This window comes from Ursus arctos, unplaced genomic scaffold, assembly GCF_023065955.2.
Source record: "Ursus arctos isolate Adak ecotype North America unplaced genomic scaffold, UrsArc2.0 scaffold_12, whole genome shotgun sequence".
Classification (NCBI taxonomy): Eukaryota; Metazoa; Chordata; class Mammalia; order Carnivora; family Ursidae; genus Ursus; species Ursus arctos.
The window spans coordinates 29,860,274-29,879,369 of record NW_026622786.1 but is presented as its reverse complement, the minus strand read 5'-3'; the positions used below and the strand labels follow the sequence as shown (position 1 = coordinate 29,879,369).

The window sequence follows — 19,096 nt, the reverse complement described above, 5'->3', positions numbered from 1 at the left end:
CCACTTAGGATAATGTCCTCTAGATCCATTCATGTTGTTGAAAATGTCAAGATCTCATTCTTTTTTATGGCCGAGTAATAATCCACGGTGTGTGTGTGTATATGCACACACATACCTATCTTCATTATCCATTAGTGCACACTTGGGTCGCTTCCATATCTTGGCTATTGTAAATAATGGTGCAGTAAACATAGGGGTACATATCTCTTTTTGAAATAGTGTTTTTGTTTTCTTTGGGTAAATACCTAGTGGTGGAATTACTGGATTATGTGGTATTTCTGTTTTTCATTTAAGGACCTGCTTACTGTTTTCCCCAGTGGCTGTAACCAATTTACATTCCCACCAAACAGTTCATGAGGGTTCCTTTTTCTCCACAATCTCGCCAATGCTTGTTATTTTTGTCTTTTTGATTCTAGCCAATCTGACAGGTGTAACGTGATATCTTTTTGTAGTTTAGATTTGTAGTTCCTTGATGATTAGTGATGTTGAGCATCTTTGCATCTGTCTGCTGGTCATCTGTAGGTCTTCTTCATAAAAATTTGTCTTTAGGTCCTCTGCCCATTTGTAAATCAGATTGTCTTTTTTTGTTGTTTTGAGTTGTATAAGTTCTTTATATATTTTGGATATTAACCCTTTATCAGATATAGCCTTTACAAATATCTTCTCCCATTCAGTACATTGCCTTTTAGATTTTTGCATCCATGTTCATCAGACATACTGAGTTGTAGATTTCATAGTGTCATTATCTAGTTTTGATATCAGGGTAAGGCTGGCTTCATAGAATGAATTTGAAGTTTTCCTTCCACCTGTTTTTTGGAATCATTTGAAAAGAGTACTTTATTAACTCTTATTTAAAAGTTTGTAGAATTCACCTGTGAGGCGATCTATCTAGTCCTGGACGTTTGTTATTGGGAGATTTCTGATTACCCAATTTAGTTTTGTTACTGGTAATTAGTATGCTCACATTTTGTATTTATTCCTGATTCACTTTTTTTGGAAGATTGTGTATACCTAGAAATTTATCCATTTCTTCTAGGTTGTCTAATTTATTGGCATTTAATTTTTCATACTAGCTTCTTACAATACTTTTGTATTTCTGTGTTGTCTGTTTTTACTTCACATTCATTCCTGATTTTACTTGAGTCCTCTTTTTTCTTTTGATGAATCTGGGTAAAGAATTATCAATTTTATTTATCTTTTCAAAGATGCAGGTCTTAGTTTCCATTGATTTTTTTTTCCTTTTTTTTTTTTTTTTTTTTTTTTTTTTTTAGTCTCCATTTCATTTAATCCTGCTCTGATCTTTATTGTTTCCTTCCTACTTATTTTGGGCTTCGTTTGTCTTCTAGTTCTTTTAGGTGTAAGGTTTGATTGTTTACTTGAGATTTTTCTTGTGTCTTGGTAGGCCTGTATTACTATAAACATCCCTCTTAGAACTGCTTTTGTTGCATCCCAAAGATTTTGGACCATCGTGTTTTCATTTCCATTTATCTCCATGTATTTTTTAATTTCCTCTTAGATTTCTTGGTTGACCTATTTGTTGTTTAGGAACCTGTTGTTTAGCCTCCATCTGTCTGTGTTCTTTCCAGATTTTTTTTCTTATATTTGAGTCCTGGTTTCATACCATTATGATTGGGGAAAGATGCTTGGTTTAATTTCTATCTGTAATTAAACTTACTGAGATTCATTTTATGGCTTAACATGTGATCTGTTATGGAGAATGTTCTATGTGCACGTGGAAAGAATGTGTATTCTGCTGCTTTGGAATGAAATGTTCTGGGTATATCTCTTAAGTCCATCTGCTCTGTCATTCTAAGCCACTGTTTCCTTATTGATTTTCTGTCTGGATGAGCTATCCACTGATGTAAGTGCAATGTTGAAGCCTCTAACTACTATTGTATTACTGTTATTTTCTCCCTTTATGTCTGTTAATACTTTATTTATTTAGGTTTTCCTGTGTTTACAATTGTTACATCCTCTTGTTGGATTGATCCCTTTTTCACTACGTAATGCCTTTCTTTATCTCTTACTACAGTCGTTGTCTTAAAGTCTCTTATGTAAGTATTGCTACTTCAGCTTTTTTTTTTTCCACTTTCATTTGCATGGTTGTATGTTTTTCCATCTCTTTACTTTCAGTCTGTTTGTGTCTTTCGATCAGAGGTGAGTCTCCTGTAGGCAGCACAGTAGATGGGTTTTGGGGTTGTTTTTATCCAGTCAATCACCCTGTGTCATTTGATTGGAGCATTAGAACATATACATTTAAAGTAACCACTGATCGTTATGGACTTATTGCCATTTTGTTAATTGTTTTCTGGTGGTTTTTATAGTTCTCTGTCCATTTCTTCTTTTGCTCTCTTCCCCTGTGATTGATGGCTTTCTTCAGTTTTAGGCTTGGATTCCTCTAATTTTTATGTGTATCTGTTAAAAGATTTTGGTTTGTGGTTACATGAGGTTCCTATATAACATCCTAATTATATAGCAGTCTATGTTAACTTGATGATTGCTTAAGTTCAAACTCATTCTAAAAGCACATTTTTCCTATTCATGTTTTATGTATATGTCATATTTTACATCTTATTTTCTGAGTCCCTTAACTAATTTTTTAGATATAATTGATTTTACTATTTTTTTAAAAATTATAATTCCAGTATAGTTAATATACATTGTTACATTAGTTTCAGGTATATAACAATAGCAATTCAACGATTCCATATTACTCAGTGCTCATCATAGTAGGTGTACTCTTAATCCCCCTCACCTGTTTCACCCACATCCCCTCTAGTAACCCTCTCTTTGCTCTCCGTACTTAAGATTCTGTTTTTGGGGTTATCTCTGTGTTTTTTTTTTTTTTTTTTTTACTCCTTTGTTCATTTGTTTTCTTTATTAAATACTACATATGAGTGAAATCATTTGGTATTTGTCTTCTCTGGCTTATTTGGCTTGGCATTAAACTGTCTAGATCCATCCATGTTGATGTAAATGGCAAGATTTCGTTCTTTCTTATGGCTGAATAATATTCCAGTGTGTGTGTACCATATTTTCTTTATCCATTCATCTACGGATGCACACTTGGGTTGCTTCCATATCTTGGCTATTGTAAATAATGCTGCAGTAAACATAGGGGTGCATACATCCCTTCAAGTTAGTGTTTTCGTAATCTTTGGGTAAATATCCAGTAGTGCAGTTGCTGGATCGTAGGGTAGTTCTATTTTTAAATTTTTGAGGAACCTCCATAATGTTTTCCACAGTGGCTGCATCAGTTTGCATTCCCACTAGCAGTGCACGAGGGTTTCCTTTTTCTTCACATCCTCACCAGCACTTTTTTTTTTGAGTTTTTTATTTTAGCCATCTGACAAGTGTGAGATGATATCTCATTGTGGTTATTTGCATTTCCCTGATGAGTGGTGTTGAACATCTTTTCATACGTCTGTTGGCCATCTATATGTCTTTTTTAGAGAAATGTCTGATGATTTTACTACTTTGGTGTTTTAATATTCATACTAGCTTTTTTAGTGATTGACCTATTAACTTTGTTTGCTTTAGTCATGAAGTTTTTTCTTTTCATAATTTTCTAATTATGACTAATCTTTTTTTGCTTAAAGAAGTCCTTTTAACATTTCTTGTAAAGCTGGTTTAGTGGTGATGAACTCCTTTAACTTCTGTTTGGGAGACTTTGTCTCTCCTTGTATTCTGAATACCCTTGCTAGTTAGGATATTCTTCGTCGTTGGTTTTTCCTTTCAGCACTTTGACTATGTCCTGCCACTTCCTTCTGGCTTGCAAAAGTTCTGAAAAATCAGCTCATAGCTTCATGGGGTTTTCCTTACACGTAACTAGTTGGCTTTTCTGTTGCTACTTTTAAGATTCTTTATCTTTACTCTGACATTTTAATTATCATGTGGCTTGGTGTAGATAGCCCTGGGTTCATCTTGTTAGGGACTCTCTTTGCCTCCTGGACCTAGAGGTCTATCTCCTTCCCCAAGTTAGGGAAGTTTTTAGCTATCATTTCTGCAAATTTTCTGCCCCACCCCCTTTTTCTGGGACCTCTATCAACTGAATGTTAGTACACTTGATGTCCTAAAGATCTCTTAACCTGTCCTCATTTTTTTAAAAATCCTTTTAGTATTTTGCTGTTCAGCTTGGATGCTTTTCATTGCCCTGTTTTTTAGATTGCTGATCCTTTCTTCTGTATCCTCTCATCTACTATTGATTCCCTTTAGTATATTTTTCATTTCAGTTATTCAGTGGTTGCTTCTTTATACTTTGTTTTCGTTGAAGTTTTGAGTTTATCTACTCAAATCCAGTGAGCATCTTTATGACTATTACTTTGAATTCTTTATTATGTAGATTGCTTGGCTCTGTTTCTTTTTCTGAAATTTTGCTTTGTTCCTTTGAAGCCTAGTCCTCATTTTCTTTGATTTTTCTGTGAATTAGGCAGAAGAGCTATTTCTCTTAGACTTGAAATAATGGCCTTGTGTAGGAGTATCTCCAGTGTAGACTGTGCCTGTGACTTTAGCTGGCTGAAGCTCTAACAGGTGTAGGCTGGGGGCCCTGGAACATACCAGGCACGTAGCACCCTGGTGGGATGTCTGGATCCAAAGCGGGCAGCAGGGGTGGGAGTAGGTCCCACAGTGCTCTGCATATGGGGCATGCTGGCAAGGTGGCAGGAGCTGAAGCATAACCAGGTGGTCCTTGGGTACTCCACGCAGGGGGTGCCACAGCAGGATAGCTGGAACCCAAGTGGCCTTGGGCTAGGAGTCATATGGTGCTCCATGTAGAGTGCCCCTTGATGGGATGGCAGGAGCTGGAGCAGGTGTGGGCCCTGGGGTCCCAAGGCACTCCATGCAGAGAGTACCCTGGCAGGATGGCTGGAGCTAAGACAGATGCCAGCCAGGAGGTCTCAGAGCTCTCTGCACTTGGGCGCCCTGGCAGGATAGCTGCTGCTGAAGCAGGTATGGGCTGGGAGGTCCTGGGCCACTTGGTGCAGTAGGTGCCCTGGTGAGTTATCTAGACCTGAAGCAGGTACAGGTCTAGGATGTGGCACAAGGATTGTGCCTATGTTACCTTGGCAAGACAGCTGGAGCTGTAGTGGGTGCTGTCCATGGGTGGTTTAGTGTGCACCGCACTGGGGCTACCTTAGGGAGACAGAGCTCTAGCAGGTAAGGGCTGGAGGGCCACCTTTAGGGGCAGTTGGGTTTGGTGTGGGCTAGGGGCCCCGGGGTCACTGAAGCAGGTGGCTAGGGTGCCCAGATCCTGCTTTTTTCTGTGCTATGAAGGGGGGGGGGGGGGGACATAAACCATGGTACTCACCAGCACCTTTGATACTGTAGTGTCCCAGCAGCTCCCTGGCCTTCTGGCAGATGCCCTAGGGCTCATTCAATTATCTTCCAGATGTTCTTTTAATCTACAGCCTTTTTTTTCCTGTGCAGCAGGGCAATGGGGCTAGTGTGGTCTAGGGGACTGAGGCTGACTGAAGCAGCAGGCCAGCTTGTACCCTGCTCGCGTCTGTGCTATCAGGGTGGACAGGGAATATAAACAATGGTGCTGGCTAGTACCTGGGACCCAGGGAGAGTGTTCTAGCAGCTCCCTGCCCTTTTTCAGATGCTCTAGAGCTGGTTCCTTTATATTCTAGATGCCCTTTTAAAGTGCATCTTTTTTTTCTGTGCCACAGGGCTGAGCTGTATTTCTGGTCTCTTAGCACTATCTTCCCCACTGTAGTTGGCAAGATGGGTGTGGGGGGGAGTGGTTGGATTCTTGTTATTATGTTTCCATCTCTCCTGTCTTTCTCTGTGTGTTCCCTCTGTCCCTGTTCAGTCAGCCCTTAGTTCTTCAGGGGGAATTGCTCGACGTGTAGGCATAGAGTCACTGTGTTGTGGAGGTGAGCTGAGGGTTTTTCTACATCACTCTCTTCCCTCCTTCTATATAAACAAAACTTTTAGGTGTCTATGAACACATAATGAAGTTATTATAATTTTAGACTTCTAAGTTTGCTAGAGAAGTATCACTGTTCCTAAAATATTGTTTATAACCCTGGCACTTGATAGCATGATTCTCTTAAAAGCTGCTTCTTAATCTTCTCATTTTCTGCTCTCATATGGGCACGTATGTTGAGAAATAGTTATCACCATTTACTTCTAATTTGAGAGTTAAAAACATACTAATGGCACTTTGAGAAGTAATTGAGACTTTGAACCAAATACTAGACTCTGTGAAAGTCAGAAATTGTTCTGCATGTGCCAAGTACCATTTTTAAATAGACGCAAAAGCTACGTTTGTATGGAGTTGACAGAACTGATCTACCTTCTCTGACTTCTTCTTGGTTTTATTTTAGCAGAAGTTATCCAGTCCCCACTAACTTTGGTCTTATTGAGGGGAAAGAGCAATTTCATTCATATGGGAAAAGCCAGAGTTGAGTTCTGGGTTCCACCTTCCCTGTAGGAAGATGCCTCAGGAAAAACTGGTCACGAATGCCTAGGTTTGCCCAAGTGGCCAGCTTGGCCTTGGCAGTGGAAAGCTTGTGTTATCCTGTTTCTTAACGACCTTTGGGGAATATCTACAGACAAAGCTCATTAAAATGTGAAAACCTGGTACTGCATTCTCCAGCTGTAAAGAAATACAGGAGGGGGGGGGGGAGGAATACACTATACTGGTTTTCCCATGTAGAATTCTGTGGATTTCACCGGACTGTTGAAGTCACCTAGTCTCCAGTTCTTGTTAAGACACCTTGAGGTATATAGAGAGTTTACCACCTCCTCCAAGTCCCAACTGTCTTCAGACAATGTGATAAATATTTCCTTTTACTTCTGCTTTCTGTATAAGATAGCTAAGCAAGGAAGAAATCTCTGAGAAAGTAGCATTTCCTCTTCCACACTCAGTACTGTGGGGTTGCTCCACTCTGATTCCTTGAGCTTTATTGATTGAAATCAGAGGGTTATTTTTATTTATATCTGATGTGCCTGGTGGCAGTGACCAGTGTTAAAAAAGCATCTGGAAGACCTTTGTGGTAAGTATGAGACTCTCTGAGGATAAAAGAATTTTCTCTCCAAAAGCTTTCCAGAAATATAACTTAAAAAGCTCTGTGAAGAATGCTTTCTGGATATTATACATAATATATACATAATTATTATATATAGTTATATATAATTTATAGAAAATAATCATTTAATCTTTGATTAGTAAGCATGACTTTTAAAAAGTGAATAATGACATTTCATTGAAAATTACTTTTGAGAATATGATATGCAATCAATCGTTCGGGGTATTTACTGGAAGTGACGTGGGAAAGAAGCAGAGTGTTCTTTAGAAGATTATATTAAGTGCCGTATAAGACGGAATTCATCTATTTAGTGTTTTAAAATGTTAAGGTTTCATCCAAAAGGTAATCCTGTTTATCATTTATTATTTTCTTTTACTCAGGTGATATAAACGTTCAGTATGATTTTAAATTAGTTCTCACCTCTAAGCTTCTTTCCACGGCCTCTTTTCCCCAAGTGGAAAGACTTCATTTTCATTTCTGAGAACTTGGTAGCTTTTCCTGGCATAATGAAGAACATATTATAGATTGAGGCTTTTAGGTTTCTTTCCGTACTTAATAATATGTTTGATCTTTCATTCTTTTCCTGAGATTTCTTCTCTCCCTTTATTAGTAAAGCCTTCTGTCTCTGGGAATTTTATTAAATCAGAAAGTCTTCCATCTCTCTGCTGTGACAAAAATCCCCTCTGCTCTGTAGAAGACAGGAGCCCCTTAGTCATTTCATGGATATGCATTTAATGTTTTTGGTCTTTTCAGACTGACCCCAATTCTTGGCATTCAGAAGCATTCTCAGGAAAATGTGGTGTTTACACAGTTTATAGAGACTTTGCTTGAAGAATTACATTTAAAGAATGAAGACCTTGAAAGCCTAACCATCATTTTTAAAACCAGTTGTTAACCACAGAGTGGTGAGTTGGATTGTGTTTTTTCATTTGTTGCCTGTTTGGAATCTTTTTTTTTTCATATTCAAAATTTTAAAAACCCAAGTGTAGACCTTAAGATCTCCTCAGTTTGCTAAGGAAGAACATGATATCCCTTAGTTCTCAGCAGCCTTATCACTTTCTGTCCACTCCTGTTACTTTCTGCCCCGTCCTTGTTGTTATTCCTTCTTATAGGTTACTGCAGTTAGTTCTGTTTGTGGTACTCCAGAAAACTCCCTCCTACCAGCTTCACACTCAAACCTAGACCATCCCTCATGTCCCATCTTAGGGGTTGAAGCAAATTGCTATTTCCTGGGAAGAAACCTAAATACTGCAGCCAACCACTGAGAACATCCTCATCCTACTTCCCTTTTCGAGGAAACCATCCCCAACCCAGTCACTACCTTAGTCATCTCTTGGGCAGATAACTAGGTGAATGAGTAAGTCCCACTGTTGAATCCTGACCCTGTTCCTGGGCACACAGCCCTCCCCTCATCTCCCAGGTTCTTGCCTCTTTCTCAACTATCAGAGTGTTCCCTCCCTCAGCCTACCTTCGGCATACCTCTCTCCCTTTCCTCTGCTTACTTCTCACTTCACTCTCTCAAGTGCTCAGATAGGTATTGATTTAATGTTATAATTGAAGAAATTCAGCTGAAACTACAAGTGAGACCCTCCCAGGGAACATTTTCCTTTTTTTTAACTTTCTTAAATTATCCAAGCTTGTTGTAAAAAGTGAACAATACAAAAGTGCATATGTAATTTAGAAAAGGAAAATCCACCTCTCACTCTGCCTCCAGTCCTGTCTACTTTGCAGAAACACATTTGATATATATCATTTTATTTTTTTGTAAAAACAGAACCAAAAAACTCTTCAAGCACATTTTTAAATATATGAGAAGGATATTTGAGAGAATAATTTTGGCGGGGAAGAAAGAACAGCAGCCCTTTATTGAACATGCTTACAAATTGAATACAAGGAGTCAGCACTGTCACCCCCTCCTAATTTACACCCACCGGCTTTTCATATGACCCTGCTCCCCTGGGGACCTTGTAAAACACAAGCTTTTACTTAGGGAGTGAGCTCAGATTGGCCTGTATAAGCATCAATTCAGAGGCCCTTCTAAGAAAGTAGTGAAGTTGGAGCTTCAGATACAGAAAATTGATAAAGACGAATGCCTTAACTAGTGGTCCTTCCTGATCTGCTTTAATGAATAGTACCAAGAATCATTTTAATTAACATATTTAAAACTTGTATGTAAACAGATGTTGAAAATCCTCAAAAGTACTTTTCACACCAATAGATGTTTTAAGTGGACTTAAAAAACATTTCCTCTGTGATCACTGTTTACTTACACACACAAACTATGTAAATCATCAAAGGTAAACCTTTGCCAAACCTTTGTCAATATTATAAGACATTCTGAATGCATTGAGCCCTCATACATAATTTTCCCTATGAGAAAAAGATAGTTGTGAGTAGTTTTTTTCTCTTTACATGATTTTTGTAAATGATAAGTTTACATGTGTATAAAGACTAATGTCTAATATACTTGCTAGTAGTAATTTAATATTGAAAAGGTTGTGTTAATATGTTTTCAGTTGCAAATTTTAAAAATCCAGCTTTTCTTATGATAGAATGATATAATTATCTTTTGTTGCTTAACAAGTTACTCCAAAGACTTTTTTATCTCACGCTTTCTAGGAGTCAGGAACCTGGACACAGTGTAGCTTTGGGCCTCAGGCTCACAGTCTCTCGTGAGTGTGCAGTGAAGCTGTTAGGGCTACAGTGTCATCTGAAGGCCCAGGTAGAGGAAGATCCCCTTCTAAGGTCACTCTTGTGGTTGTTGGCAGGATTTACTTCCCCACAGGCTGGTGCACTCAGGGCCTCAGTGTTTCACTGGCTGTCATCCAGGGACCTCTGCATTGTGTATTTCATACTTGTCATGTGCCTTACCCTCATAGTGAGCAAGATGGGAGCCACAGCTTTTTTGTAACTAATCTCAGAAGTGACATCCCATTACTTTTTCCATGATGAGTTAGAAATTAATCACTAAGTCCACCCCACATTCAAGGTGAAAGGACTACATGAGTACTAGAGACAAGGATCATTGGTGGCCATCTTCGACACTGAGGGGCAAAATTGTTCAGTAGTTCCACTGTCTTGGTAAGAGTCTTAAACTTCACACTAATTGAGGGCACCCCTGAACCAATCCACATGCCCATGGGATTGCTATAAACTAACCCAAGCATCCTGACAAGGGATAGGGGAGACAGAAGAGGATTTTCTTACCGACCTAGACCCATCTCAGCCTTCCCTTAAGCTGAATGTGAGTTGGGTCTATTCCACATAAACCACTATTGCTACATAATGAGGAAAAAATGCAATGTATATTGGGAAGACAACACACAGTGTTCCCAAAAGCTAGTAAAATATTTCAGGTGTTTATTCAAACTGTCTTTTTTGCTTCACAGGTATAATCAATGAAGACCAAATAGAAGATGAACTTCTATTCATCATTTCTGGAATGCTAGCTACAATAATGTTCTGATAGTAACTGACAACTAGCTTTGTTCCAAGGAAGACCTTTCCCTCCTTAGATTTCAGCCCCCTGCTTCCCAGTCCCTAATGTACAGTGACTTCCCCTAGATAGAGAACCATTTTTCCAACCAGGATCACCAAGTCCTTGTATCCCTAGTTGTACGATATAGTATTTTTATTTACTTAAAAATGAAAATTGAAGTCTTAAGTTGAAACTTTAATAAATACTGACCTTATCCTCTTCTGGATGATTCCAGCCATCATATTGGTTGTTAAGCATTTGAGAACATTCCCATTTTGGCCTCACAATCTAAACTCTAGATTCTAAACAACAGTAAGGAGTTCAATAAATACAATCTAAGATGAAGCCCTTTGGAAGTCTAGTCATTAAAGAAACTGTGCTATAAAATGGTCCTGAGCAATGTAGTTAATCTTACAAGTCCAAAACAGGAGTATCCCAGAATTTTCTGGACTGAAAGAACTAAAAAAAACCGAAACTGTAGTTTTCAAAAGAGACAATCTCTAGAATTTACACAGCTTTTTCAAAATGTCTATCAAGCATGCAAGTCACAGGGCCTCCAGAGAAGTTAAGGGAGTGGGGAGGCTCAGATAATTTGGGAAGCTTTACTGGAGGGCCAAGAAAGAAAATTAGAATCACATCTACACTCTTAGACACTGGAGGAAATGACAGCTGCTACAAGTCTAACCATGGAAATGGTCCAGAAAGCAGCCTGGTGGAGTGGGGAGCTTAGTGGACAAGAATCTACAAGTTCGGTAAATCACAGGCTACAATATATACAGAAATCAATTGTTTTTGTATATTAGCAATGAAAAATCCAAAAAGGAAGAAAATTCCACTCAACAATAACACCAAAAAGAATTCATTACTTAGTAAATAAGTACAAGACTTGTGGCACCTGGGTGGCATAGTCAAGCATCTGACTCTTGATTTCAGCTCATGCCTTGATCTCAGTGTCTTGAGATGGAGCTGTGGGTCAGCTCATGCTCAGCAGGGAGTCTGCTTGAGATTCACTCTCCCTCTCCATTTGTCCCTCCGGCTCCTGCTCTCTCTCAAACATTTTAAAAGAGAGGAGGCACCTGAGTGGCTCAGTCAGGTAAGTGTCCAACTCTGTTTTGGCTCAGGTCGTGATCTCAGGGTTGAGAGATTGAGCCCCATGTTGGGCTTAGCACATGTTGGGCTTAGCACTCAGCATGGAGTCTGCTTGAGGTTCTCTCTCCCTCTGCCTCTCCTGCTTGTATGCTCACTCTCTAAATAAAAAATCCATAAAAATAAAACTTGTATAATGAGGGGGAACTGGGTGGCTTAGTTAAGCATCTGCCTTCGGCTTGGGTCGTGATCACAGGGTCCTGGGATTGAGCCCCACAGCGGGCTCCCTGCTCAGGAGAGTCTGTTTCCCTTTTCTCTCTCCCTCTGCCTCTCCTCTGTTTGTGCTCTTAAATAAAAACAGAAAAAAGAAAATTAATACTATAAAACAGAGACATTCAAGAAGGTATAGAGATATTCCATGTTTATGAATTAGAAGTTTCAATTGTTAAGGTGGTAGTCCTCCCCACATTGATATAGATACCTGGAGGAATCATTGCAGCACTAACACTTGCTACCTAACGTGCTTAGGTAACCAAGCCCCACCCCCACACTATTGTGGATCCACCTTTCCCAGACATAGTCACCTTAGTCCAGTCACGGTGGGCCCCCTCCCTGAAAAGACCAGTGGAAATCCTGCCAACACCACATCTAACTGGCAAGTTGTGCAGGAACTCCATTCTGGCAGGAGCAGGTCTCATTTCACTAGCAGACCACCACACAACTTGTTAAATGCTGTCCACAATAGGCAAACACAGCCTCTGCAGACAACTGGACTAAAGAAAAAAAAGGGCAAGACTCAACAGCAGTGCATACACAACACCCATAGGAGACATTCCCTGAAGTATCAGGCCCTGGAGAACAAGGAACACTTCATGAAAAGACCTCTTCTACATAAGGCCATTATAGTTAAGAGCAAGAGAAGTAGCTGACTTTCCTAACACAAAGAAATAGACACAGGAAGTCAGACAAAACAAGGAGACAGAGAAATAGCTCTTAAATGAAAGAACAGGACCAACCACAGCAAGAGATCAAAGCAAAATTGATATGCCTGATAGAAAATTTAAAGTAATGATCATAAAGATACACACTGGGCTTGAAAGATGAGTGGAGGACATCAGTGAGACCCTTAACACAGCGATAAACAACTGATCAGAGATGAACAACACAATAAATGAAATTTAAAATACACCTGATGGAACATATAGCTGGCTAGACAAAGCAGAGGAAATAAAAATAACAACCTGGAAGACAGTAATAGAAAGTAACCAAGCTGAAGAGGAAAAAAATTATGCAGATTGAGAACAGTCTTAGAGAACTCATTGACTCCATTATTGTAATAACATTTGCATTACAGGGATCTCAGAGCAGGGGGAGAAAACTTATTTGAAGAATAGCTGAAAAATTCCCTACATATCCAGGAGGTCCAGATATCCACATCCAGGAGGCACAGAGATTCCCCCCATACCCCACCCAATTCAACCCAAGGAATTCCACACCAGGACACACAGTAATTAAAATGGCAAAAAGTAGCAATAAGGAAAAAAAAAAAGTTTGCAGCTTTTTCAGCAGAAACTTTGCAGGCCAGAAGGGGGTAGCAGGATATACTCAACATGATGAAAAGGAAAAATCTAGAGCCAAAAATAATCTAGCAAGGATACCATTAAGAATACAAGAGATCAAGAGTTTCTCAAACAAAAAAGGAGTTCATGACCACTACAAAACCAGTTCTATAAGAAATATTAAAGGGGGCTCTGAGTGGAAAGGAAAAGACCTTAAGTTGAGAGTATGAAATGTAGGAAAACACAAAAGCAGTAAAAATTATTTCTGTAAAAGTCAGTCAAGGGATTCACAAAAAATAAAAGGATGTAAAATATACCATATACCTAAAATTTGTTTGGGGGGGGGGGGAGAAGAGTAAAGAATGAGTTTGAACTTAAGTGACTGCTATATGCAGAAGATACTATATATAAACCTAATGGTAACCATAAATCAAAAACCAATAACAGATATCCAAGACTAAAGAGAAAGCAATTCAAGTATATCACTGAAGAAAGCCAAAAAATCATTAAAGCAAGGATCAGAGAAAATCTACAGAAACAACCACAAATAAGTAACAAAATGGCAATAAATACCGATAATTACTTTGAACATAATGACTAAACACTCCAAATCAAAAGACATAGGGTGACAGATAAAAAATTTCCATCTATATGCTGCCTACAAGAGACTCATTTCAGACTGAAAGACACCTGCAGATTGAAGGTAAGGGGATGGAGATACATTTATCAACCAAATGAATGTCAAAAGAAAGCTGGAGTAGTAATACTTTTATTAGACAAAATAGCCTTTAAAACAAAGACTGTAACAAGAGAAAGAAGGACAATATATACTAAAGGGATAATCCAACAAGAGGATATAATAATTGTACATATTTATGCACTCAACATGGAAGCACCCAAATACCAAATAGTTAAACACAAAGGAAGTAATTGATGGCAATACAATAACAACAGGGGACTTTAATAACTCATTCACACTGATAGATCATCCAAACAGCAAATCAATAAGGAAACAGTGACTTTGACCTACTGGACCAGATAGATTTTACAGACATATTCAAAACATTCCATCCTAATAAAGCAGAATACACATTCTTTTCAAGTGCATATGGGATGTTCTCCAGAACAGATCCCATGTTAGGCCACAAAACAAGTCTCAACAACAACAAGAGAAAAAAAATAAAAATGAAAGTTATATCATGCATCTTTCCTACCACAACAGTATGGAAATCCATCATGGAAATCTGGAAAAGAATCTGGAAAGAAATCTGGAAAGAATACAAATACATGGAAGTTAAATAACATGCTACTAAACAATGAATGGGTCAACAAAGAAATCAATGAGGAAATCAAAAATTACACTGAAACAAATGAAAATGAAAACACAACAGTCCAAAATCTCTGGGATGCACCAAAAGTGGTTCTAAGAAGGAAGTTTATAGAAAAACAGGCCTAGCTCAAGAAGCAAGAGCAATCTCAAGCAATCTAACCTTACACATAAAGGAGCCAGAAAAAAAAAAAAAATGTAACCCAAAACCAGTAGAAGGAAGAAAATAATAAAGATTAGAGCAGAAATAAAATAGAAACTTAAAAAAATAGAGCAGATGAATGAAACAAGGAGTTGGTTCTTTGAAAAGATTAACAAAATGGATAAACCTTTAGCCAAACTCATTAAAAAGGGGGGGGGGGGTGACCCAAGTAAACAAAAATCACTAATGAAAATGGATAAATAACCAATACCACAGAAATACAAACAATTGTAACAGAATATTATGAAAACCTACTTGCCAACAAAACTTAGAAGAAACGGATAAATTCCTAGCAAAACTAGGAGGAAGAAGTAGAAAATTTGAACAAACCAATTACCAGTAGTGAAATGGAATCAAGTAGTCAAAACACTTCCAAAAAACAAAAGTCCAGGACCAGACAGCCTCACAGGTGAATTCTACCAAACATTTAAAGAACAGTTAATACTTACTACTTTCAAACTATTCCAAAAAATACTAGAGGGAGGAAAACTTCCAAATTCAGCCTATGAGGCCAAAACCAGATAAAGATACCACAAAAAAATAGAACTACAGGCCAGTATCTCTCATGAATATAGATGCAAAAATGCTCAACAAAATATTAGCAAACCCAATCCAACAGTACATTAAAAAGAAAAATCATTCACCACAATCAAGTGACATTACTGGATGCAAGGTTGGTTCAATATGTGCAAAACAATCAATGTGATGAATCAATATAAGAAAGGATAAAAACCATATGATCATTTCAGTAGATGCAGGAAGAACATTTGACAAACTACAATTCATTCATGATGGAAGCCTCTGCACAGTAGGTCTAGAGGGAACAAACCTCAACACAATAAAGGCCATATATGAAAAACCCACAGCCAACATTATACTCTGGTGAAAAACAGCTTTCCCCCTGAGATCAGGTACAAAACAAGGATGTCCACTGTCAACACTTTTTTTTTTTAAGATTTATTTATTTTAGAGAGCATGCATGAGTGAGCACCCAAGGGTGTGGGGGGGGGGGGAGAGGGAGAGAGAAACTTTAGCAGACTCCACATTGAGTGCAGAGCTTGATTTGGGACTCAGTCCCCTAATCCTGAGATCACTACCTGAGCTGAAACCAAGAGTCCAACACTTAACCGACGGCATCACCTAGGTGCCCCCTCACCACTTTTATTCAACGTAGTACTGGAAGTCCTAGCCACAGCAATTCAACAACATAAATAAAAGGCATCCAAATTGGTAAGGAAGAAGTAAAAGTTTCACTATTTGCAGATGACATGATAGTATATATAGAAAATCCTAAAGACTCCACCAAAAAACAAAAACTGATGTGAATTCAGTAAAGTCACAGGATACAAAATCAATGTACAGAAATCTGTTGTATTCCTATAATTAATAATGAAGCAGCAGAAAATTAAGAAAACAATCCCATTTAATTGCACCAATAATAAACTATCAAAGAATAAACTTAACCAAAGGGGTGAAAGACCTGTACTCAGAAAACTGTAAAATGTTGGTGAAATGGAAGATAACACAAAGAGGGGCGCCTGGGTGGCCCAGCCGGTTAAGTGTCTGCCTTGGGCTCAGGTCAGGATCACAGTGTCCTGGGATTGAGCCCCGCAGTGGGCTTCCTGCTCAGTGGGGAGTCTGCTTCTCTTTCTGCCTCTGCCCTTCCTCCCCCTGCTCATGCTCGCTCTGTCTCAAATAAATAAAATCTTAAAAAAAAAAAAAAAATGAAGATGACACAAAGAAATAGAAAGCCTATTCCATGCTCATGGATTGGAAGAACAAACACTGTTAAATGTCTATATTACCCAAAGCAATCTATACATTTAATGCAATCCCTATCAAAATACCAATAGCATTTTTCACAGAACTAAAACAAACAATTCTAAAATTTGTATGGAACCACTAAAGACCTTGAACAGCCAAAGCAATCTTGAAAAAGAAAAAACTGGGATGCCTGAGTGGCTCAGTTGGTTAAGTGTCTGACTCTTGATTTTGGCCCAGGTCATGATCTCAGGGTCATGATACTGAGCCCTGTGTCAGGCTCCATGGTCAGTGGGGGAGTCTGCTTGAGATTCTTTTACCCCCTGCTCCTCCCTCTCTCTCCAATAAAATAATCTTAAAAAAAAAAAAAAGAAAAAACTGGAGATATCACAATTCCAGATTTTGCTATATTGCAAAGTGGTAGTAAGTAAAACAGTATGGTACTAGCATAAAAACAGACACATAGATCAACGGAATAGAAAAGAAAACCCAGAAATAGACCCACAATTATATGGTCAATTAATCTTCCACCAACGAGGAATGAATGTGCAATGGAAAAAAAGACAATTTCTTTAACAAATGGTGCTGGGAAAACTGGACAGCCATATGCTAAAGATAGAAACTGGACCACTTTCTTACGCCATGCACAAAAATAAATTTATAAATGGATTAAAGACCTAAACGTGAGACCTGAAACCATAAAAATCCTAGATGAGAAGATAAGCAGTAATCTCTCTGACATAGGCCATAGCAACATTTTTTTAGATAGGTCTCCTGAGTCAAGGGAAATAAAAGCAAAAATAAACTACTGGGATTACATCAACATAAAGTTTCTGCACAGTGAAGGAAACAAGAAAACTAAATGGCAACTACTGAACAAGAGAAGATATTTGCAAATGACATATCCAGTAAAGGGTTAGTATCTAAAATATATAAAGAATTGATACAGCTCAATACACAAAAAACAAATAATCCAAGTAAAAAATGAGAAGACATGAACAGACATTTCTCCAAAGACATCAAGAGATATTTCTCCAAAGACATACGGATGGCCAATAGACATGCTCAATAGCACTCTTCATCAGCAACATGAAAATCACAACCACAATGAAGTATCACCTCACATCTGTCAGAATGACTAACATCAAAAACACAAGAAACAACAAGTGTTGGTGAGGGTGTAGAGAAAAATGAACTCTCCTGCACTGTTGGTGGGAGTGCAAACTGGTGCAGCCCCTGTGGAAAACAATATGGACGTTCCTCAAAAAATTATATATAGAACTACCTTATGATCCAATAATTGCATGACTGGGTATTTATCCAAAGAATACAAAAACAGTAATTCAAAGGAATATATGCACCCCTATGTTTACTGCACCATTATTTACAAAAGTCAAACTATGGAAGCTGCCCATGTGTCCATAGATAGATGAATGGATAAAGATGTGGCATTTACATACAATGGAATATATCTTTCAGCCATAAGAGAGAATGAAATCTTGCCATTTGCAATGACATGGATAGGGCTAAACAGTATAATGCTAAGTGAATAAGTCAGAACAACAAATACCATATGATCTCACTCATATGTGGAATTTAAGAAACAAAACAAAGCAGCAAAGAAGAGGGGGCAGGGAACCAAAAAACAGACACTTAACTATAGAGAATACACTGATGGTTACCAGCACGGAGGTGGGTGGATGGATGGGTGAAATAGGTGATGGGGATTAAAGAGTATCCTTATCATGACAAGAAAAAAAAAAAATCAGTGGAACAGAATTGAGAGTCCATGAGTAAACCCTCATATTTATGGTCAATTGATTTTTAATGAAGAAAGGAGGGTCTTTTCAACAAATGGTGCTGGGATGTTTGGGTATCAGATGCAAAAAAGATGAATTTAGACCCTTACCTACCCCCATATGCAAAAATAAATTCAAAATGGATCAGAGACCTAAATGTCAGAGCTGGAAGTATATAACTTTTAGAGCAAACAGAAGACTTACATGACATTGGTTTACAATGAGAGTTCTTATTACATATGATACCAAACACAGTCCATAAAGAAAACTTTAAGTTGGACTTCATCAAATAGAAGAGAAAGGAAAACTTTCAAACTCATTCTATGAGGTCACCATTACCCTGATACCAAAAACAAAATAAAACTACAGGCCAATATCTATGATGAACATACACACAAAGCCCTCAACAAAATTCAGCAAACCAAATTCAACAATACATTTAAAAAGTCCTTCACAACAATCAAGTAGGATTTATTCCCAGGATGCAAAGGTCGTTCAATATTTGCAAATCAATGATATATCATATTAATAAGACAAAGGATAAAAATCATACAATTATCTCTATAGATGCAGGAAAAGCATTTGAAAAGTACATCGTCCATTCATGAGCAAAACTCTCAACAAAGAGGGGTTAGAGGAAACATACCTAAACATAGAAAAGGTCATGTATGAAAAACTCACAGCCAACATCACACTCAATGGTAAAAAACAGCTTTTCCCCTGAGGTCAGGAACAAGACAAGGATGTCCACTCTCTCATTGTTTTATTCCACATAGTACTGGAAGTCCCAGCTGCAGCAATCAGACAACATAAATAAATAAAAGGCATCCAAATTGGTAAGGAAGAAGTAAAA

General features: G+C 38.1%; 1 protein-coding gene across 1 annotated transcript in view; it reads left to right on the top strand.

Annotated features, from left to right (window-relative positions):
* The window catches only part of RPAP2 (RNA polymerase II associated protein 2), an 85,662-nt gene extending 74,808 nt beyond the window's left edge, over window positions 1–10,854 (top strand). Inside the window, exons 12-13 of the mRNA XM_026497615.4 lie at window positions 7,785–7,936; window positions 10,421–10,854. Of these exons, the coding sequence (XP_026353400.2) occupies window positions 7,785–7,926 (142 nt within the window). The 3' untranslated portion in view covers window positions 7,927–7,936; window positions 10,421–10,854. The remainder of the gene's footprint in view (window positions 1–7,784; window positions 7,937–10,420) is intronic.
* The last annotated feature ends 8,242 nt before the right edge of the window (window positions 10,855–19,096 follow it).